Here is a 22406-nt window from a genome sequence, read left to right on the forward strand (position 1 = left end):
TCTTTTTTTTCTTATTATTTTAAAGCAATTTTTCTTGAAGAACATCCCCCCCCCCATTTTTTTTAAACATAAAATAAAATGACATCACTGGAGACTATTATTTTTACTGATTTTGCAAACCTTGTAGAAACCAAGAAGAAAGGATCTGTGTGCTGTCTGCGAGAAATGGTGGCTTTTGACAGGGGCCATTGAGTTGACTTGGATTTCTTTTCATTTGTGCCTCCTTTGGGTGGTAGGAAGAGCCTGGAGCCTTGACTGGAAAGGAAGTCAAAGCTTTAGGGCTTCAAAGGAGTGGGGTTTGTTTCGTACTCAGACTTTTTAAGGTTTCCTCGTGGAGCTGAGCTAGTATGCTGCCATAGGGCTCGCCGGGTGATGCATCCTCTCTAGAGACGGGATGGTGCAGAGCTTAGGAATTAGCTTGCTCAGGTTTGATTTCCCGCTGCACTATGGTGTTTTGTGCAACCCTAAGCAAGCCCTCCACCTCTTCCCTGTCTCATGGCTGTGTTATGAGACTAGGGAAGCACATTAAAGGTGAGGTGCTTGAATACTGGGTAAAGAGGGGCAGTGTGAAGGCATCTGTAGCAGCATGAGACCTTTCTCCTCCGGTAAAAGCCCCTGCAGGCGAGCGAGCATCTTTCACCGAAACCCTTCTCCCCTTCTCTTCCTTTCCATCTGCAGGGCAGATCGCTCCTCCCAGCCACCTGATCCGAGTGGAAGGAAACAGTCATGCACAATACGTAGAAGACCCCATCACGGGCCGGCAGAGCGTCCTTGTTCCCTATGAACCACCCCAGGTAAATCAAGAGCAAAGGGCTCCTTTCTGCTCCCCCTTGAAGGCACCACGTTGTGCTTCCACAGTTCTCCCTCGCGTGGTCCTGCCGTCCTAGTTGGCTATGGGCTGAGAGCTGAGTTCCCTTCATCCCCACAGGATCTGGACTTCTCCAGACCCTGAGCTATTCAAATATTCCAGTCTGGGCCCATCTTTGGGGAAAGCAAATTTCCTGGGGGGGTAGGGATGCACGTCCTGCCACCCATTTATGCTGGCTTCTCCCATCGCAGGTTGGCACCGAGTTCACAACAGTCTTGTACAACTTCATGTGCAACAGCAGCTGCGTTGGAGGCATGAACCGCCGGCCCATCCTCATCATCGTGACGCTGGAAACCAGAGAGTGAGTAGCACCGGGAAGTCGGTGGCAGAGTTTTGCCCTGTTTTCGGCAGGCAGGGCTGCTCTCAGGATGCCTTGTTGAATTCCTTAATATGAAAGAGCTGGGGGTTATTGCAGCCTCTCAATCCAGGGTTAGGCAGCTAATAGGGATGCTGGCGGTCCAGTCCCACCTCCACATGACTTGCTGTATGGCTTTTGGAGACTTCCATAGCCTGTGTGTTGGCTTCCCCATTTGCTAAGTGCAGACAGTTTTGCTTTAGGGGTGAAACCCCTTGCATATAAAGGGCTGCAGCAGCAGCCATGTCCACATCTCATTTTCCCACTTTACTGAGCATTGAGTTTCCTGCTGGGTATTTTGCCAAGCAATAAACTGTCCTGCCATGCAATCGTATCTCAGGTGTTAAAAGAACAGACCGAGATACAGCGATTGGTAGGGTGCTAGTTGCTCAGATTTGCACACCCAAAGCGAGTGGGTCAGGGGGCTGGTAGGTGTCTTTGGCTCGAACGTGGGCTTCTGTGCAAACACACACTTGTGAGCTGGGGCAGGGGTGGAATTGGACACGGGTTGATATCTTACCCCATCTTGCTGATCCTCTGTGTGTATGGTACCTGACGCTGGGAGTTTTAAGCCTGCTTGTTAGAGATGTGACGTTTTTGGGGCTTTGGTTGATTGCTCCTTCTCTTCCTCCTTGCCTTAGCGGACAAGTCCTGGGCCGCAGGTGTTTTGAAGCCCGTATCTGCGCCTGCCCGGGCCGGGATCGCAAAGCGGACGAAGACAGCATCCGAAAGCAGCAAGTTTCCGACAGCACAAAGAACGGTGACGGTACGAAGCGCCGTAAGTAGCTGGCAGAGCGGAGCCGAGGGCAGGCCAAGCTTTCGGCGCACGGGAAGCTTGCCAGCTTCTGTCCCCGGGGAACAAAGACTGGCCGGAGACAGGAGGGCGTTACTGGGATCCAAAAGGCAGGAAACTGCCAGGATCTTTTAAGAAAAGGATCAGTGGGGATTTCTGTCCGGGCTGTGGATTAAAACCACTGCCTACCAATGCATGGGTGTTGACCCAGTTGGCTCCATCAAGGAGTCATGGCCCAGCTGTCCCCACTGCAGCATGGACCAGCGGTGACTTGTCCCAAGTGCTGCTGTTGGATGGCGATGGTGTTGTCAAACCCATGCAGCCTGTCCCGACCTGCTGTGGCCCCGTGTGCGCGTTGGAGCCGTGCTCCCATGTTTCTCTGCAACGCTTCATCTTTCAAGATGCTTCGTGGCTGCAGCTGCCCCTGCCCCGGGGGACGGCACTTGGCTCCATTTCAACCCCACGGTGCTGGAGCTGTTTTGGGTGCTCTCCTTCGGGACCATGGCCCATGGCTGTTGGTAATACCCAGCTGCAGGGTGGGATATCCTGCATGCCCAGTGATGGCACGAAGCCATTTATCTGTAGCTGGAGGACTTGCCTCATTGAGGGATTCGACCTTCCTGCCCCTTGCTCTGCTCCCTTAAAAAGCTGAGCAATTTGGGAAGGGTATTTTCATAACTAGCATCACCAGGCTGCCCAGTGCTTTTGTCCATTGTACTTGCTGTCAGCATCCATCTCGTGGTCCCAGTTCGGTTAGCCGTGGCTCTGCTGGTTGCCCAGAGTACCCTACAAACATTGTAAGTGCTTGTAGTCATACAAGCACCTACAATTATTGATGTTAAGGGTTTTTTAGTGCTGTACTTAAGTTATGCCCTATAGTATATCACAGTGCTTTTGCTTTAGTGGCAAAATGCAGGCTTACTACCCTACAGTAAGTTTGGTTTGTGTGTTTTTTGACGTCCCACTCTTTATGGCCACATATGCGCCATCCAATGTATGGTTTTCAGTGCCTCTCTTTAGCTCATGGTCACAAAAATACATCCTCATGTCTCATCCTTGCTTTAGCAAATGCTGGGAACCTGTTTTATACATGGGTCCTCTCTGAATTCTCCTTGGAAGCCCAACGAGAGAGAAAATGATAGGAAATGAGGATTGAAAGGGATGTCGGGAGGTCACATCTAGTCCAACCCCCTGCTCCAAGCAGGGCCAGCCCCAACTACATCATCCCAGGCAAAGTTTGTCTAGCTGAGCCTTAAAAACCTCCAAGGATGGAGACGCTACCACCTCTCTGGGTAACCCGTTCCAGTGCTTCACCACCCTCCTAGTGAAAGATTTTTTTTTTCCTAATATCCAACCTCAACCTCCCTTGCTGCAGCTTGAGCCCATTGCTCCTTGTCCTGTCACCTGCCCACACTGAGACCAGCCCAGCTCCATCCTCTTTGCAACCATCCCATGCATTGGGTGTCTCTTAATGGGGCACTTTGGGGATCTCTTTGCAGCTTTCCGACAGGGCACCCACGGCATCCAGATGACGTCAATCAAAAAGCGGCGCTCTCCTGACGATGAGCTCTTGTACTTGCCGGTAAGCCATTTGCCTCTTCGTCTTTTCCCTTCATAGCTTGTTGGTTGTTTTGGCATCATTATAAGTAGATTGAAGCTAAACAGCTGCTTTTTTGGTGCTCAGTTAAAAAAAACAAAAGAATAGGGAATCCTTCATCTTAGATGGGATTATCCACAGACTAGGTACAGGAGTGAAAGAAATGGTTTTTACAAATCAAGTATCTTAAATTCACCCTCCAGATTTATACCATGCAGGACCCACTGAGCAAATCATTTCAAAACAGCCTGGGCAAAGTGCTCCAGAGCATCCAGGAGGGAACGGCCTGTCCTTGCAGGTGGCTGGACTTACTGCCTAATGGAGCTTTCTCCCGTCACGCCTGTCTCTCTAGGATCCAAATTTCCTCCAGCGATAATGGACCCAGATCCTTTTTTCCTCTGTGCTCTGGCAGATGTTTCTTGAGCTTTTAGGAGCATTATCTGTCACAGGGAGGAAGCGATTGATAGAAATGCAATGTGCTGTAAATAGCACAGGACACAGCTGGGAGCGGAGGAGCAAAGTGGGTCTGTGATTGTCCATTTACCAGTCTCCTAGTGCGTAGTGCTTGGCCCTAAGACTTGTAGCACAGAGAGCACTTGAAGAGCCCAGACCCATGCTGCCTTCCTGCAGATGTTTGGGGCCTGTGAAGCTTGAATCCAGATGCATGTACACCTCATGCACCTAAGAGTTTCCGCGGCTCCTGCCCCTGTAGCATCAAAGTGCTGTGCAGCTGGATCTTGCTAATACCCAGGGCATTTACCCAGTAAAGTTGCAGTGAGCTCATTGAAAAGTTTGGTGTCGAACAACCCCAAAATGTTAAGCATTCGTCATCCGTATCTAACCTGCGACCTCTTCCCTTAAAGGTGCAGCAGTTAGATGCTAGTGTTAAGGCAAGGGATGATCATTGTGACCCTCAGAAAGAGCATGGATGATGCATGTCCGTGCTGCTATACTCTTGTTTGGCTTTGAGGAGATCATGTACACGCTGTAGCTCTTGCTTTTGTAATATTCGGTCTCTGAGGGCTGTGTCATCTTCCCTCTCATCTCCTTCACCCAGGTCCGGGGCCGGGAGACGTACGAAATGTTACTGAAGATCAAGGAGTCCTTGGAGCTCATGCAGTACCTCCCACAGCACACGATCGAGACCTACCGGCAGCAGCAGCAGCAGCAGCACCAGCACTTGCTCCAAAAGCAGTGAGTATTTAGCAAGCTAGCAAGGACTGTGGGGCTGGGGAGGTGGAAAAGAGAGAGAAAGAGAGACAGGAGGTCCACATGGCTCATGCCTGGGTGGTTAAGAAGGGTGTCCTGAGTTCATCCCATTTGCAAAACGCTGGCTTGGTAGCCAGGCAAGGAGCAGCGGGCTCTTACCTGATATGGCAAGAGCAAGTGGGCTTCACTGAGCTTTCTCGGAGAATCTGAGATCTAGCCCTCACTTGTTTCTGCAATGGAGCAAACCCATCCACACTCCCCCTCCCGTCCGAACTGTGCTTGGGGGCTGCATTGTGCCAGCCTCCTCTTAGTGCAAACCGTGTGCCCTCGACCTTAGCACGCACAGGGATGGGCTGCTGAGCAGAGAGGGCTTTGGATTGGGGATCTGAGGCTGTCTTTGCTTGCATTGAGTCAACAGCCTCTCCCTCAAACTGCCTGCAGACAAAACCTGATGAGCATTTTGGATGGAAGTGCGGAGCGAGGTGCTCCCTTGCCAGGGGCTTTTTGTGGCAAAGGAGCAACTTGCTGAACGGCCCCAGCTCATCCACCCCCAGACTCTCGCCCGGTGACCTCTTCCAAGAGAGCCCGGTTTGCAAGCCCCGTTGCGCCTTTGGGGAATGACTCCTTTGATGTCACCAGTGGGCAGGTCTGGGGTTGGAGTGGAAAATCGAATTGCAGGTTCAGAAAAACCGCGGGACTTTTAAAAGCCTGAAGCTCACAATGGTGGAGAGACAAGAATATCTTCCTGGCCCTCGGGCAGTTGTAAAGCAGTATCTTTTATACGTACCTAAAGCCACATCAGTGCAGGGTCTCAAAGCAGTTGCAAAAGTTAATTTTGGTGTGCGGGTGAGAGGAACTACTGTTGTCCTCGTTTTTGGAAGGGGCGAAGGGAGGGAGCCAGAGCGAGGGACTTGTGAAGGACCTAAAAATGTAGGTAAGCATCTAAACTCGCGGGGAAATGGAAACGGCCGTAAGATGCCTCACCACTTTTGGCTCCGAGTCAGTGATGGAGTTGCAAGTAGCCCCCACATCCCCCAACTTGCTTTAATTGCTCTCCTGAGCATCAGCCAGTGGCAGTGTCTGTCGCAGATAGCGGCATTTGGTGAGACTTCTCCTTTTTGCTTGTGTGCCAGACATGCAACTCATGGCATGGCAGAGCCGAGATGAGCCCAATGAACCATCCAAGCCCCCGAGGGCTCCCGGGGTGTGGTGCCCCCAGACCTGTGCGAGCCGACTTCCACCCACTGGCATTTAGGATGCTGTCTCGGTGCCAGCTGGGACCTTTTTGGGGCTATTAACAAAGCCCTGTGTTGAAATGGAGCAGCCAGGAGCTTTAGGATCTCACCCACCCACTTGGTGCAGTCCCCATTGTTTTTTAGATGCATGCCCTGCGATTGCACCAGATCTATGTGCTACCTGCCGGCAGTGAGAAAAACCTTCCTGTTTTGAGAGAGACCCCTCAAGTAGAGTCGTCCTTGCTGTAAAAAAAACCAAACAAAACCCCAAAAAAGGGTTTTGTAAGCAGAAGCGGGTTGAAATAAATGACAGCCTGCCTCTGGGTGCTGACAGAGTTGCTTTGCTGTAATTACTGTTTTCATTCTTCCCGTATCCATGGGACGGGTTTTTGGCAGCAGAAGTTGGTATTTTTGTTGCCTTGCAGACCTGTGTGCGTACGAGTCCGTCCGTTTAGTTTAATGAAACTTTTCAGCCTGTCTCGTGGCACTGTTCCAGTTCCCGGGCTGTTTCTCAGCTGCTGAGTGTGCGCTGATGCTGGCAGGGGGGCAGGCGATTTAGATGCTTTGAACAATGCCAGGAGGAAAAGTTACCTTTCAGCGGTTGTCTGGTCCTAGCTCAGTCTTGAGCAGGGAGAGGGCTCCAGCCATCCGCTGAAACATGCGCCAAGTTGGCTTTCCGGTGGGTTTACCCGAGTCGGAGGCTTTGCTCCGTGACAAACGAACCGAGAAAAGCATCTTTAGTGTTAAAACAATAGGTTTTGGTGGTAGTTCCTTTTCTTTTGGGAGGAGTTTGCAGCATCTCGGTGCAAGGGGAGGCAATTCTGGAGTCGTTGACTTTGAGAAGCTCCCATGCAGGAAGGCGAGGGTTAGTGGGCACTTGCTTAGGGAGGGATTCAGGCCCTGTTTGCTCATCGGGGCATCCAAAATCAGATAAACGGCAACTCGTCTGCCAGGCTGCTTTTTTGTTAGGAAGGGGAAGTGAATTTTTTGTAGCTATAAATAGGGCTTTCAGAAGCACGCACCAGCGTCTTGCCTGTGAGCTGTGTATGACGGGATTTGAAGCTACACATCACACCATGCAATTTGGTGCGTGCAACTGAGAGCGCGGGTCGGACAGGGGCTCTGGGTATCCTCCTGGGGTCTGCCCGCGGGGCTCTGATTGCAGCACTTAAGAGCCTTGGCTTCTTCCCTCTGGTTTCTTACTCATGAAACATAACCGTGCTCAGACAGAGAACCTCCCATGCTATTGCAAATGTTTTCCAACATGGAAAAGCCAGGCTGAGCATTCCCCATTTAAGGTAAGAGCAGAGGATTCATCCTGAATTTCGAAAGGGGTGCGGTTGACGGTTGGAAGAAGCGCAGGGGAATTTACCGGGGGCAATATGGTCATTGCCTAAAAAAAAAAAAAAAAAAAAAGGCAATAAAATAGATCTTATTTTGGAAAATGATGATAACAACCGTCAATTTACAAGCAGAGAAAAAAATAACCTAATTGCATTTGGCAGGGCAGGAAACATAATTGTCTTAATGATTAAGGATGAGAAAGAAAAGAAGTCTGTATGGTGATCAAAAAAAAAATTGGATTCTGCAAGGTAATCAGAAAATCCCTCAGTAATTACAATTACTCAGAGCCTGTCTCTCTCTCTCTGTCTCTGTGTGTCTGTCTTGTTTTCTTTCTGTCTGCTCGTTCTTTCCTGCATGGTTTTCTCTTATTTATTGTTATGCCAAATACCTTCATGATCACAGCTGGGGTTGGAGCATCCGTCTTTATCCTGCCTCTACCACAGCCAAATTTGGGGGCCATTTTTATCGTGCATTAAGCTGGAAGACAGTTTGCTTTCAGTCTGGTTTAAAGCGTGGATCTCCACTACTAACAAGGAATCCTGGAGGTTGGTGATGGGGGGAAAAAGTCCCTTCCTCTCGAGGCAGCTCCTCAATGTCAATGAAAAGAGCTTTTCATTCTTTCCCCGTTGACAGTAGATCTCCCCTGGAAAGCACCTTCTCAGATCCGGACACGTCTCCTTTCCTCCCTTGTATTGCACACAGCAGCAGGTTGCCCCAGCTGTTTGCAGAGCCCGCAGACTGGTTCATGTGTTTCCGAGATGAGGGAATCCTCTCCTTGCTGTTCGCCAGCAAAATACGTCCCGTAGCACCGGGCGGCGAGTAGTTCACAAGCCCGTCACCTGCCCCTTTTCAAGCGAGATGCCCGTGGCATGAATTTGCACAGCCTGCAGTGGGAGAGCAACACATTGGCAGTGGTTTTGTAGGCATTAGGGCTGGAAGGGACCTCGCAAGACCTGCCCCTTTTCAAGAGAGATGCCCATGGCATGAATTTGCACAGCCTGCAATGGGAGAGCAACAAATTGGCAGCGGTTTTGTAGGCATTAGGGTCTGGAAGGGACCTCGCAAGACCATTGTGGCACCTTGGGTACTTTGGTCAGGTCACCAGGATTGACCGTGTCGGCCTTACTCATCCTTGCTTCGCCGGCATGCATTCTCCACTCCAGGCAGAGGAGAAAGGGAGCAGAAAAAGCTGGTGTTAGGAGTAGGAGTACTTCTCTAGGAGTAGGAGTACTTCCTTCATACTTCCTAGGAGTATTGCTCAGGAAGGTAGCAATACATTTTGCTGTGTAGTAGCTGTTCACTGTGAATACGGTGGATTTCGGTAATAGCCCAGGCCTCCGAAGTAGCGCAGCTGGCCACTGAAATGTCATGGGGATAGTTGGCAGACAAGGTTGTTTCGGGTAAATCCGATTCCTTTGTATTAGACCAACTTAAATAGTGGGAAAAATTCTTCCTTGCAAGCTTTTGGATAAAAATACCCTCCATCAGGCTGAGGGTATAGTTGCTAGACTTAAAGAGTTGGACCGGCTAACAATAACCTCCTCCTTCCCGCTGCGTGGGGTGCCAGCTTCTGTAGTTAAGCAGACAAAGCTTGGCGTAGGCTGCGATGGAAACCCGTTGCTTCTGCAGTTGAGAAGAAACCCTACGTTTGCAACCGTGCATCTCAGCTTGTAGCTGGGGTGCTCCTGTTCCATCGTTTTCCTTGTTGGGTGCTTTTATCCGGGGCTGTACAACATGCCAAAAAAACCCCCATAGAGGTCCCAGTGACCAGAGGGGTTTTTTTTTCCTTTGCCAGTCCATACTGTGATCATGAAGGTCAAAAGTGGCTGTTTTCTCTCCTTGGTTGTTCATAAAGGTTTCAAGGCTTGATCTTTTCTCCTCTTTTCTCTGGTTCCTTCTCTACAGTCTCCTTTCGGCCTGCTTCAGGACTGAACTCACAGACTCGCGGAGAGAGCCTCCCAAACAGACCGAAGCCTTCTTAAAACATTCCAGCCCCCCAAACCCATCTGTCTATCCCTAAATCCAGCAGGCTTTGGGGGGGTTTGTCCAGCTCCGGGACTAGAAACTCTGTGGCAAACAAATGCCTTGCTAGAAACAGAGCAAATAGCACGAACAAGGGACTCAAACTTTGCAAGGACGGATGATTCATCTCGTAGCCGTAGCGTTAGCGTTGGGAGGTCTGGACCCACGCTGTCTTCCTCGGCATGTCTTTTTTTTTTTTTTTTGTAACGTGTTTGTAAAAAAAAAAAAAATCTGCTGGACTTTTTGCTGGATTCGTGAAACTCGCAGGAGTTTCTCTGAGCAGGTCTCAGTCTTTAAAATGCCTCTTGTCCTGTTAAATTAAAGACGTTTTCACGGGGCTTTTGGGGGGTTGTGTTTCAGCAGCCCGTGACGGTCAGTTAGTTGGGCCTGGCTGAATGCTGGACATGCCGTAGCAATGCAAGGAGTCGAAATGGTCCCTCCTGCTGGGCAGATGGAGGTGACGAGCACCATAACGAGCATCAGTCGGTCTTTTCTCTGTAGCAATACGCCCTCCAACCTATCTCCCCTTAATCACGTCGGGTCTGATCGGCAGCCTATGGAAGTCAGAGGACTGTCTGGTTTAGTTCGGTTTTTCTGCAGGGCTAATTCAACTACCCCTGAACTCGGAGCGGCTCGTGTTGGCTTCGGTAGGGTTGGATGAAGCTGTTGGCAACGGATTGGGGAGCTCCACTTCTCTTGGGAAGCATTGTCCCTGCTGTGGCTGCTCCTTCAGGCGTGCGTGCCTGTTGCACATACGTGATGATGATTTTTTTGCACAGCCGTGTTTGGGCAGCACCTGGGCTTTGCTGTTCCCCTGTCCCTGCACCCAGGAGCATCTGCAACCACCCATCGGTCCCTTCTTACTGCCTGGCAGAGCAAGATGGACCTAGCAATGTCTACCTAACTATTCCTTAGCCTTTATTGGACTGTTCTCAACCCTTGCTATCCATCTAAATTTCCTTTTGTTTCCAGTCCCAGTCGCTTAAAGGTGACTTAATTTTGTGCATTGATGACAGACTTCATGGGTTTTTGGTTTCAAGCACTTGTGAGAGTTCAACTTTCTCGCTCGTGGCCACAGCTATTCTGGTCAGTGGAGGTTTCTATGTGGAGGTATTTCCCAGCATGGGATTGCTGGTATCTGCCAAGCAGAAGGTCCCAGGAGCTACTCTAACCCATGTGAAAAATGCAGTGCAGCATGGAGGATGAGCCCTTTGAGGGAGCAGAGCTCTTCTACAAGTGCACCGAGGATGCTTGGCGTTTCCTCCAAGGATTCTCCGTCTGTTGGACAAATGTGTGCCCAGCTATAAGACGGTCATGCATGTTGGATGTTGGCTTTGCCCTCTCCACAGGGCTTGGTTGGTCAGATGGGGGTGGGTTGGAGGTGGTTATCCATGCATGACCCATCCAATTCTGTTCCTGAGTCTTTGCCCCTCAGAGGCTCCCCCAGCTGTAAATGGGTGCCTGCTCGTTAGCGTTGGGTGGCTGGACACGATGCTTGCTACAGCTCTCCCTTGCGTGCTGTTGGCTCCAGAAACCCAAGTGCCTTAACCATGCAAGTCCAACGGGTTGTCTGGGCCTGAGTGCATCTTTGACTTTTTATTGAGCTATGATCCCTAGAAAAATGTGCCAGCTCGGACAAGACCGTCGCAGGCATCGTGGAAGAGCTGAGACCGTTCTGGCTAAGGAAACTTCCCCAGATACCATCTGGTTCATAATGCTACAGACTCAGGGTAAGATACTGCATCCAGAGCTGAGACCACTGCCTTCGGCAGTACGGATGTTGGCTGGCTGGGCATTATAGATGGGGACTGTCCTTTCCCAGCCTGGGAGATCCTGCCTCCTAATAAGAAGCCCTCCATACAAACTTATTTCATCAGGTTTTCAGTCTGGGCAGCCCCGCGTGTCCTCCGTTCGAGTCAAGGCCTCTGTTTTGAAGGTCCTGGACTCTCTCTTGAAATGCTCTATCCTTCACCTCCATCCCTTCGAAGTCAGCCTGATGGTCCTTTGTGTCACCTCCCTGTGCTGTCATGTTCCAGCTTCTCCTATCCCACAGTATCAGGTAGCTGGAAGAGTAATTGCATATCCCCTTTCTATGTGAGATCTCCCTACCAGGCTAGGAAGCATGTTCGTGGCTCCTTTCAGCTCCTTTTGCGGCCCTTCTTCCAACTCCTGTCCTTACACCTTCAAATGGCCATTGCCTCGGCTAGCGGGGTCGGTGAGCTCCGCACGCTCGGGATTGATCCCGTCTTCCATGGAGACAGAGCATCGCTGAGGTCTCATCTTCGCTTGGACCTTGACTTTTCTTGCCCAAACCCTATTCTGGAGGAAATCTCCTCCCTCTAGGCATTTCAAAAGCTTTGTTTTATTGCTTTGGTCAAACACATCCTGTTGTCTGCCTTCCTTTCTCTCCCCGGAGAATAACCGTGCAGACTGGCCATTGCATAGCAGTCAGTTATCAAACAGACTCCTCTCCACATTGGTATGGCTGTCTCCACTAGCACCAGCTACTTTTCTTCCTCCGTTCCCGTATCTTGGATGTATGCATGGAACAACTGCCCGACTTTGTTAAGTTCTCTCCTCTTAATTGAGCTGTGAGGCAAGATGCCGACTTCCAAAGGATAGCGCCCCGACTTTGGGCTGTGGCTTGATCATCCACGTGCATGTGCTTGGAGACCAAAGGGCTGGCTCGTTTATGGTACCAGCGGCTCTTTTGAGATGTAAGACACCACGCTGTCTCCTTGTTGGAAGATTCATTTAGGATCCTGAGTTAGTCACTTTGCTTTTTGTGTCGGTCCTAGACATGGGATTGGGACATCACAGCTCATTTGTGGCCCTGCTATCACATACAACCTCTTTGGTTGCACAGCGGATGGAGCTGGGCTGGTCTCAGTGGGGGCAGGTGACAGAAGGAGCAATGGGCTCCAGTTGCAGGAAGGGAAGTTGAGGTTGGATATTAGGGAAAACTCTCTCACCAGGGGGTAGTAAAACACTGCAACAGGTTATCCAGAGATGTGGTGGGAGGTTTGGAAGTTTTGCATCTTTGGAAGTTCTCCGTCCTTGGAGGTGTTGAAGACCTGGGTAGACCAAGCCTTGTCTGGGATGATGCAGTTGGGGCTGGTCCTGCTTGGAGCAGGGGGTTGGACTAAACGTGACCTCCTGAGGTCCCTTCAACCCTCATTTTCTATGATCCTATGCCTTGAACACAAGCACACCTCACATGGGATCTGCATAGATAACCATGTCTTGAACTGCACTTGGGAAATGTTATTTCATGGTGGTGAACACGCCTGTGGACTTCAGCTACTGCTTATCTGACGAAGCATCCTGTAATCTCGAGCATACATATTGTAGGGCATGTGGTGTTGGACCACACCATTGATCTGCAGGGTCCTTTTGTAAGGGCTGATGCCCAGGAACGGAGAGGAAAGGGAAATTACACATAAAGTATGCTGCCAACTAAGCCATGCCTCACACAAAATGTCCTCCCTCTCCGTTCTGGATAATCAGTTTATGCCCCAGAGCATGAGAACTGGTTACCCCCATACTAGCTTGCATAATTGCAAATACTTTTGGCCATATCATGACTTGGCTTCATGAAGGGAGGGATGCATCAGCTGCTGCCCTTCACTCTGTGCCTTTTTGTCCCAGGCAGGCTGTCCCAAAAAGCATCAATAGCGGGTTATTTGCAGTCCTGATGCCTTGATTTTAAAATGCATTTCATGGGCAGTTGTGTCCCATAAATGTTTCAGCCTTTAAACCTCCATGGAACTTATTAAGCATCATTTTTATATGCGAATTTCGCACGCACGTTCATTTTTCAGACCTATAAAAAATGGGAAGAAGCCACCTGTCTCAAACACCGCGTAGTCTACTGTGTGTTTCATACCAGAAGCTGTCTTATTTTTTTTTTTTTTTTTGCATTTCCTGACGCTATTGCTATATGGATGTGTGATGTTCATTTTCAATAAACTTTTGCAACTTGGTTTATGTTGGGGATTTCCCCTCGCTGCCTGTCTCTCCTTTCATTTTCTAAATATTGTATAGCTTACCTTCAGTGCGTATGGGGGTATATCTTTGGTATCCGATTGTCATCTCGTGCCTGTATCTAGCCCTGTGAGAAGACAGTCGAGTCCTCCTAGTTAGGCCCACTGCACTTTTGAGGGTCTTGCCTGTCCACGCAGCCATAGAAAAATCTATGCTACTAAAATGGGACTTTCCTTTAAATGCAACCCATCCCAAACTTTACACACCAGCTGTGGGCGAGTTGTTTTCTGCACAACTTGACTGCCTTGCCCAGAATGACCCCCGCAGAGGTCTGCTGCAGGGTCAGTCGTATGTCTTCTGGGCTTAAAAGCAAAGGGGTTTTACCCCCCAGTGTCCCAAGAGTTACTTCTTGGGTTCACGTTATGCAGGGTGCATGGCTGGGACAAGCACCTAATGACTTTGGCACACGTTTCTGGAGGGAGAGACGTGCATAACAGATATCCCAAAGCCTTCAGAGCCTGGGGGTCAGTGTAGGCCAGACCTTCGTGGCCGGCGTGTGCTTTTAAAAATGCAATGTGGGATCTGAATCTGTAACCTGCCTGGAGACGTTGGGTCTGAGCTCCATGGTTGGGTTTCATTTTCCCTGGGGAGCTGCACCTATTGCTTAACACCGATCAGAAACCCTTTCCATTTCCTCGCCTCTTACAAAGCCTGTTGGATTTTATCTGTCCCATCTGCACCCCCAAAGTGCAATCTGCGCCCTTCCCTTGCTCTGATAATTGTGCAATTAGTCAGCTGCCCCCAGGGACTTGGATCCAGTGCCCAATTCACATGTTTTCTCCACCCAGCCCAGCAAGACTCAGGCAGGTGGTGTTGAGTCTCCCCATCGTGTGCAGCTAGCCTCTCAAACTGGCCAGAAACTTCGGTTGTTGCTGGAGACAAGGTGAAGTCTGTAGTTGGGAATGGTTCAGGAGGCCCTTGCACCCTTTACACACAAGGAAAGCCAGCTCCCAGGAATCCAGTTCAACCAGACGTGCAGAAGATGAGCCAGTTTCCTTGCAGCCATGCAGCAAAAACACCCCTAGACATTAACCCTGTACCTGTTGGGGTGCAAAGCATTCGCTCGGGCTCTGTGACTGCCGGGCAAGGAGCGCTGTACGGAGATCATCCTGTTCGGGAAGCTCAGGAGCGCATCCTGCTCCAGCTGTCGAGGGGGAGAGACATGCAGCGCGCTGCCAGTTGCACCGTTAGAGCAGCTCAACGACCCGTTTTCTGCATATCCCAAATAATGCCGCGGCGGTAACGCGATCCGGAGACGGGGCTGCCATTCATAAGCTGTCTGGTCTGCGTGCTTGTGCTCTTCCCAGCTGGATCGCTGCCTTGTAAGCAGTCTGGGGTGGAAGGGAGAAGGGTCTCGAGCCCCTCTCCTTCCGGCCAGGTCTGTAACTGAGAAGGGCGCTATTGCTGGACCGAGCAGGGTCAGCTCGGATTGGAGAGTCGATGCAAAGAGAAAGCTGCTGGCTTCATTTGACTTGGCTTTACACAGTGGCAGTTCAAGGCTGGTATTTTTCAGAGGAGCCTAGGGGATTTGAACATTCAGTCTGCATTCAAATAAGCCAGTTTTGTGCAGGTAATCCCTTAGAAAGCCTCAAAAAAATTCTTGGTCTTTGCGCACACATCGGAAGTGCTCACAGGCTTTTCTGGTCTGTACGACTACCTGGAAAGGGACAATCGGCCTCATTCTCCAAACCCTCGGGAGAGTCTTAGAGAAGCCGGTATCATAATGGTGGTACCCAACCATGAAGACTTAAAACACCCACAGGGAGCTATTAGCAATAATAAAAATCTCTCAAAATACCCTTTTTGTAAAACTGATTTTGTGACCCCAAAGGCGAATGTTTGCACCAAAAAAAAAAAAGTTTGTTTGGAAGAAGTTTTCCAATTTTGTATCCCAGCTTTTAAAATGCTCTCCTGTTTTCTTAAATGAAAACCTGAAATGCTGGATCCAGAAATGAAACAGGTTGGTTTTCTGGGTTGTTTTTGATGAGATCTCAGGTACTGTGGGGAGAGGGAAGGGCTGGCTTTTTCAATTTGCCATAAAAAGGGTATTGCTGAAGAGCTCTGGGAATGAGTCTCCTGGTGTCTGTGGTTAGGGGGGTGTGGGCACCCCTTCCTTTCCCTGCCCGTGGAGCCATGAATGCCCTGGCCACCCCTGCTCTGAAACGGCAGCGTTGTCCCTTGCTATAACCTCTCTTTCTGTTTCCCAGGAGCTCCATGCAATCCCAGTCGACTTACGGCTCCAGCTCGCCGCCGCTCAGCAAGATGAACAGCATGAACAAGCTGCCGTCAGTCAGCCAGCTCATCAACCCCCAGCAGCGCAACGCCCTGACCCCCACCACCATCCCCGACGGCATGGGAGGCAACAGTAAGCTCCTTCTCTTGCAGGTCCCTGTTTGCAGGCGTGCAAAGCCTCCGCTGCACCGTGGGATAAGAGCAGGGAGATGGGTGAGAGCAAGGGGCAGCAGTGGATGGCACGGGGGGCGGTGGGACCTGGGAAGAAGATGCCACGCAGGGGCATGGGAAATGACTAGGCAAGTTATCCATCTTCCTCATTCTCGTGGAGTCCCTTCCCAGCTGTCATAGCATGGCCACGAGCCTGGGCATCGCCTGGAGTGGTCCTCAGCCAAGCAGGAGTCCACCCCCAGCTCGAGGTGGAGGTGCATGGGGGAAGGCATGAGCTGCTCTCCTTGCCCTGTAGAAAGCACTTGCATCTCCAGGGCTGTCAGCAGCACAATAATCCTACAGCCAAGTCAGACTCCTCGAAGGCAGCAATAGCGCCCTGAGCTGGGTACCGGGAGGGATGCCTTCTGCCCCAGCTTTGCACACGTTCCCGTGTGCCCTGGAGCAAAACAAGCGCGCTGCGCTGTCTGCTTGTTGCCCGTCTGATTTTTAGGGGAAAGCATGAACATCCCTCTTTAGCAAAACCCCTCCTTGCTTTTAAACAAAACCAATGCCATGGAGGGTCTCCAACCTGCTCCCCCCACTCGAACCCGCAGCTGTTCCCAGGCTCCTGGGGGCACTCGGGGCCTCTGCAAACCAGGCTGGGAATTGGGTTACCGCGCTGCCCGTGTTTTGGCAGCAAAGACAGCGGCGAGGGCTGAAGTTTGCTTAGGTTTGCACCTGTGACGGAGGCTGGCTGGGTCGAGGGAGCATTGGGAAGGCAGTCTCCAGTTACCCTGGCCAGGAGAGACGGCGTCTCGAGGGCTATCGTTTCTCGAGGCCCGAGATAATCGGGGGGAGGGAGAGGGACGGAGCACAATGCTTGCGATGTCCTCTGAAGAGTTTGGGTCTCTGCCCCCGTGGGGCTGGGCTGGGAGACCTGGAGCTCCCGCGTAACGACCGGCTCCTCCTTCCATCCAGTTCCGATGATGGGCGCCCACATGGCGATGACCGGCGACATGAACGGCCTCAGCCCCACGCAGGGCCTGCCTCCCCCGCTCTCCATGCCTTCGACGTCTCACTGCACCCCCCCTCCTCCCTACCCCTCCGACTGCAGCATCGTCAGGTGAGTGGGAGCCGGATTCGCACGAACAAATCATGCCTTTCCCTGGGGCGCTGGAAGCCGACCGGGTTTGATGCGCTCGCTGTTTGCCCGGCCACGCCAGCACCCCCAGGCTTTGCAAGCAGGAATCGATCTTGCCACCCCCAGCCGTGGGTTGTTACCCCCGTGTAGAAGTGAAGAGCCTCGCCAAGCGGTGAGTCCGCGGGAGTTGAGGGTACCTGGTCCTACAGGAGCTGCTGATGGCGTGAGAACCAAGGTGTCTCGACGTGGTGCTGCTGCCTGTCCTAACCCATTGGCCCCTGCTCACGAGGAAGGGCAGATAGGTTGTGCTGGTGTTTGCAGACGTGGAATAAGATTTAAACATTGGATTTCCCCAAGGGAGGTGCTTCGGTTTTGATGCCTATGCCACCCTCCCAGCCTCTCTCTGCTAAAAATAAACCGCGGTGCCCAGGCTGGCGTGATGAAGGCCAGTCCGCCGGCATCAGCGCGCAGGCTCCTTGACTTGCCTTGCACGGAGCCACGCGTGCGGCGGCATCGCCGGGCCTCGGAGATTTCGGCGGAGGCAGCGTGCAAGGCGCAGCCTCCCAGACCTGGTTGCTGAGTGTTCGGTTTGTCTGCGTTGGGCTATTGCAGCCAGGGTGATCCTTTTTCTCTCTCTCTCTCCTTCCCTTCCCCCCTCCTCTGCAGCTTCTTAGCGAGGCTGGGCTGCTCATCCTGCGTGGATTATTTCACGACCCAGGGGCTGACCACCATCTATCAGATTGAGCATTACTCCATGGATGTAAGTAATTGTGTCACCCTTTTGTTTGCTTGCGCCCTGGCCCCCGCGGCCCCAGGCCGAGCGGGTCGCGACGCCCGGGCGACTGCACCGACGTGCAAGTGCAGCTAGTTTCCAACCAGCCTCTCCCCAAACCGTGCCCCTCCGTTGGGGGTTCAGATGCCCGCGACTTGCACGCCCGCTGGTGTCCCCCGTGGCTGCCTGACAGTGGTGTGCGATTTTCTGGCCCTCGTTTCACCCCTTGCTTCAGTGATTTTCCTCTGGGTGCTCGCTTTCTGCCCTCTGGTCTTCTCCCGCATGGCTCATTGCACGGGCCTGCTTCCTCCTGCCCTGCTCCAGCTGCTGCGTCCCCGCCGGGGCTGGGCGCTCTCGCTTCTGCAGGCTGCGCTGCTTCTCTTCTCTCTGCCGCGGCTGGGAGAACCGATCCAAACTGAACACCGGCTAACCAGTCCGACCAGGGCACTTACCGGGGCAGGGCAGATCCACCCCGCTTGTTAGCTAGCAAGCAAACCCAGTGATGCCTCATGAACTGGAGATGGTCCCTAATACCAGATGTTCAGACATGCACATCTGTCTCAAACCTCAGGGAGGTTCAGGGCAGGATGCCGAACTCACCGCTGGGTGCAATAGGCACCGTGCTGCGTACTTCAGGTGGGAGCTCTTGCAGGGTCCAGAGCAAGGAGTGGTGGCAGGAGATGCTCCAGCGGCTCGCGGGTAATGAAGAGGGACCGGAGTTGCTCTGCAGTGCCGGAGCCAAAATCTCTCCTGTCCTCTTAAGCTCTGTCCTGCTAGGGACAGTCTTTAATTAACCCTCGTTTGAATACAAAGCAATCTTTCCAAACAAGTGGATTTCTAAGCCTCCAGGAAGGAGCGCACAGGCCAGGTTTCTAGTGCTGTGCCCTTGAACTCATCTGCATTAAGGCTCTTCCATCAATGCCTTGCAGGCAGTATTGCCTATGGGCATATTGAGGCATATTTCATGCCTACGGGCAATGCCGCCTGCAAGGCATTGATGGAAGAGCCTTAATGGCAGCTTGTGGAGGTCCCCCAGGTTGCTCTCGGGGCCCATGCATCTTGGGCACCTCCTGCCATGCTGCCTCTCGCTCGGTCCCAGCCGAAGCAGCCGCCCAGAGATGCAGCGTTTTTGCATTTCTGGTCGCACCCCAGGCTTATGGCCTTGTGCCATGAGGGTTGTCGGCTCCTGGATGGGATGGGAGGCAGCAGGGTCCCTCAATAGCAGATCTCTGGGTCTGTGCTGGTGTGCTGTTGTAAGCCCTTTTTTGCTCCGCAGGATCTGGTGAGCCTCAAGATCCCGGAGCAGTTTCGCCACGCCATCTGGAAAGGCATCCTGGACCACCGGCAGCTGCACGACTTCTCCTCCCCTCCCCACCTCCTGCGCACCCCGAGCGGCGCCTCCACCGTCAGCGTGGGCTCCAGCGAGACTCGTGGCGAGCGGGTCATCGACGCGGTGCGCTTCACGCTGCGCCAGACCATCTCCTTCCCGCCCCGCGACGAGTGGAACGACTTCAACTTCGACCTGGACGCCCGGCGCAACAAGCAGCAGCGCATCAAGGAGGAAGGGGAGTGAGCCCCTCACCCGGCCCCGGCGCAGGCTCCGTCCCCGCCCTGCTCACAAACTGCTTGGCCCTTCCCGTCTCCCTCCGCTCCGTGCCGGACGCGGGGAGAACTGCCGAGAGAGACCCCCTTTCCTTGCCGTGCTAGCTGTGCCCTCTTTTCATCCCATCGAGGTCGTGCCCCTCACCCCGCAGCCTCCCTGCCGGGAGGAGGAGACGAGCAAGGTGCCTGGGGTGGGTAGGAAGCACTTGGTCTTTCCTCCAATGCAGCCGGCCTTGACGAGCAGCGTTTTCCTTGGGGCTTTTCTCTTGGCTTCGGCACCTTGACCTGCACGGTGCTTCTCTCCGTGTCCGGGCATCTCTTTGCTTTGCTCCTCCTGCTGCAGAAAGAAGGTGATCCCTTTCGGCCTAGATGTCACTCGGGGTTGAACGTCTGCAGATGCAGGTGCCGGAGACCTCGCTAAACTAAACACTGTGTCCGGGTTGGGTTTCTCTCTAAATTGTTGCCCACTTGAGAGCGAAGCTGGAGGCTGAGGCTGTTGCCAGGCCTGCTTTGGTGATGCAACGGGGGGTGGATTTAGACCTGGTAGGGGGGGATACATTGGAGGCTGGAGGTCACTTTTTGGCTGAGCTAATGTAAGTCCAAGCCATATTCCCATGGACTTCACTAGGGTTGAACGTTTGCACCATCACAGCCCCACTTCACTTGGTTTCTCTCTCATCCTGCTCTTGCTGTGGGCTACATCACCTGGGAAATGCTCCCAACCTCTGCCTGGAGACATGTGTTTAAAAGGTTCCTCATGACCCAGCACGTGTTACCGCTGCACGATGTCCTGGGTAGGGACACCCGGTGTCCATAGGATGCCTCGGATGCCCAGTGTCCTTGTTAGCTAGCAGCAGCGGTGGAGATGAGGAGTGCCTACTCCCATCCTGAAAACACCGCCGTGTCCAAAATTGAGGCATTTTCATGCATTTCTAATGGAAGGGAAGAAATCCAAGTGGAGGGACCGAGCTCTCAGCCTGGCTGCTTGCAAGCAGGCCTGCTTCTAGAGCCAGCCAGCATTTTGATATGGGCCAAGTGCTGCCAAGGCAGCTCTGAAATGAGTTGCATCCCTGCCTAGCCCACCACTCACTGCCTTAATGCACTGACCCCCTGCTTGGCACCGTGGGGCTGTCTTCCCTTTACGCGTGGCCATCCTTCTCCGCCTGTCTGCCTATTGAATAAGGGCCCTGCTGCCTTCAGCAAGCACGCCTCCACCTGCAAGCCTATTTTCACCAGCTCTGCAAGGCCATTTCCCTGTATATAAGTTTGTATATAGATAATTTTTTGTATGTGGTCATCTGAAGCATTCTTGTGCTGATTTGGTTTTGTTTTTGTTTTTTACTTCCTCTTGGGTGACCAGGGTACCAGAACCACGAAAAGGTGTTTTTCATTTCGTTTAATTATTTTGATGCCAAGCGCTTGCAGTGTATGCCTTGTAACAAAGGGCACGCCACTGGGCAGCGCCATCATTTGTATTTTCCTAGGGAGATTCCTGCATTAGGTTTGATGCCCTTGGGAGGAAGGGGCTGAAACCTTGTTGTCCTTTTGTTTCCTAACACTTCAAATCCAAGCGTCCTAGATTTCAAGGTATTTTGTGCATTCAGTTTGAAAGCTTCTGAGCTTTTTTTGGGGGGGGGTATTTTTGTGCACCGGACAGCAGAGAAGGGAGACTTCCTGCTGGTGACTTGGTGCAAGAGTGACCATGGAGGTTGCATGTTGAGGAGAGGGTTAGTCTAGCTAACGGGCTAGTCCTGTGGGAGGGATGAAGCATGTTCTGCCCTCTTCGCCTCCATGGTTTTGCAGCCACACTGGGTAATTCCTTCTGAGCAGCTTCAGTATTGTACAAAACCTGCCTCCAGTGCCATTTAGGACCTAGAAAGCTTGCAACTAGCAAAGACGGCGCCCAGTGTCTGGGCACGTAAGACGTCTTCCGCACTGCCTTCGTAGCCCAGCCGTGAGCCTGGGCCATTGACCTACGGGATCATCCAACATTTGAGATGTATAATGTGAACAGCCCTTTCTGTGTATCTGCTGTGTATCACTATGGAGCCCGCCTCTGTCTATCCCGACTCTTCAGTGAGTTAGACCTGCTGTAGCTTTTCCCCTCCTGTGATTTGATTATTGTTGTTGTTGTTGATGGTTTCTCTGTTTCGATAGATCAAAGCATGTGGGTTAATCGAGCTGATAATCTGCCAAGTGCTTGTAGTCATCCAGTGTTGCCGATCTCAAAGGGCTTGTGTGCTTTGGAGAACCCTGTTGATGAAACCAATGCAATAAAAGCCAAGTGGAAAAAGACATTGGCTTTCCAGCCAGCCTGGTGTGTGCTTTGCGCCTCGAGATGCTCAGGGTCGAGTACTGCCCACCTTTCAGCTTCTGATTGTGATTATTATGATTTTTTTTTTTTCAACCTCGGTTGGAAACCTCTGACCGATCTCACCTGTTTACCCTGGGCTGAGATTAATGATTTGTTTGGTGACGGCTTCCAGCCTTAAACTGATGCACATTGCTTGTTATCGCTCTTTTTTGAGTTTTTTTCCCCCAAGCTACCCCACACCTCTCATGCCAGAAGTCCCGTGGGACCCTCCTCCTCCACCAGGTTGGAGGAAAGGATGCTTCCCAAGACTGGTGAAGCCATCTCCGTTGCTGAGAGAGGGGGTCTGCCTCGCTCCTCCGTGTTATTTGCATTTCTAGCGCTGGTGGCATAGATTGAGCTGCCACAGACCCTCCTCACCGAGCGAGGCTGGCTCTCAGGCTGCCAAGCCAGCGGTTCCTTGGCATGGCATGGGGATTGCTCCCTTGCTCAGGTGAAGGTACCCAGGTGCATGTTGAGCTGATCCATCAAAAATTAGACACGTTGGGTGACTGCCGGCCTCCACGTGACAGTGAGCAAGCAGACACGGTGCTTCACCCCAGTGTCAATTCCCTGGGCGACCCATGGCCACCCTTCGGCAGGAGTCTGCAGGGCCTGGAAGGGGCACGCGGCCAGCAGGCTCATCCTTAAGAGCACGTGAGACAGGGAAAGTCTGTGGCTTTCCCCTCTCA

General features: G+C 52.2%; 1 protein-coding gene across 5 annotated transcripts in view; it reads left to right on the forward strand.

Annotated features, from left to right (window-relative positions):
• The window catches only part of TP63 (tumor protein p63), a 97597-nt gene extending 75938 nt beyond the window's left edge, over positions 1-21659 (forward strand). For 3 of the 5 annotated variants that reach the window (XM_014607118.3, XM_059731264.1, XM_014607123.3), the window contains 9 exons: positions 679-794; positions 1060-1169; positions 1865-2001; positions 3516-3598; positions 4671-4807; positions 15675-15832; positions 16828-16972; positions 17657-17750; positions 19039-21659. In XM_014607118.3, the coding sequence (XP_014462604.1) occupies positions 679-794; positions 1060-1169; positions 1865-2001; positions 3516-3598; positions 4671-4807; positions 15675-15832; positions 16828-16972; positions 17657-17750; positions 19039-19335 (1277 nt within the window). In that variant the 3' untranslated portion in view covers positions 19336-21659. The remainder of the gene's footprint in view (positions 1-678; positions 795-1059; positions 1170-1864; positions 2002-3515; positions 3599-4670; positions 4808-15674; positions 15833-16827; positions 16973-17656; positions 17751-19038) is intronic. The other 2 variants (XM_014607122.3, XM_059731265.1) reach the window with 2 other exon arrangements.
• The last annotated feature ends 747 nt before the right edge of the window (positions 21660-22406 follow it).

The sequence above is a fragment of the Alligator mississippiensis genome, chromosome 7, assembly GCF_030867095.1.
Source record: "Alligator mississippiensis isolate rAllMis1 chromosome 7, rAllMis1, whole genome shotgun sequence".
NCBI lineage: Eukaryota > Metazoa > Chordata > Crocodylia > Alligatoridae > Alligator > Alligator mississippiensis.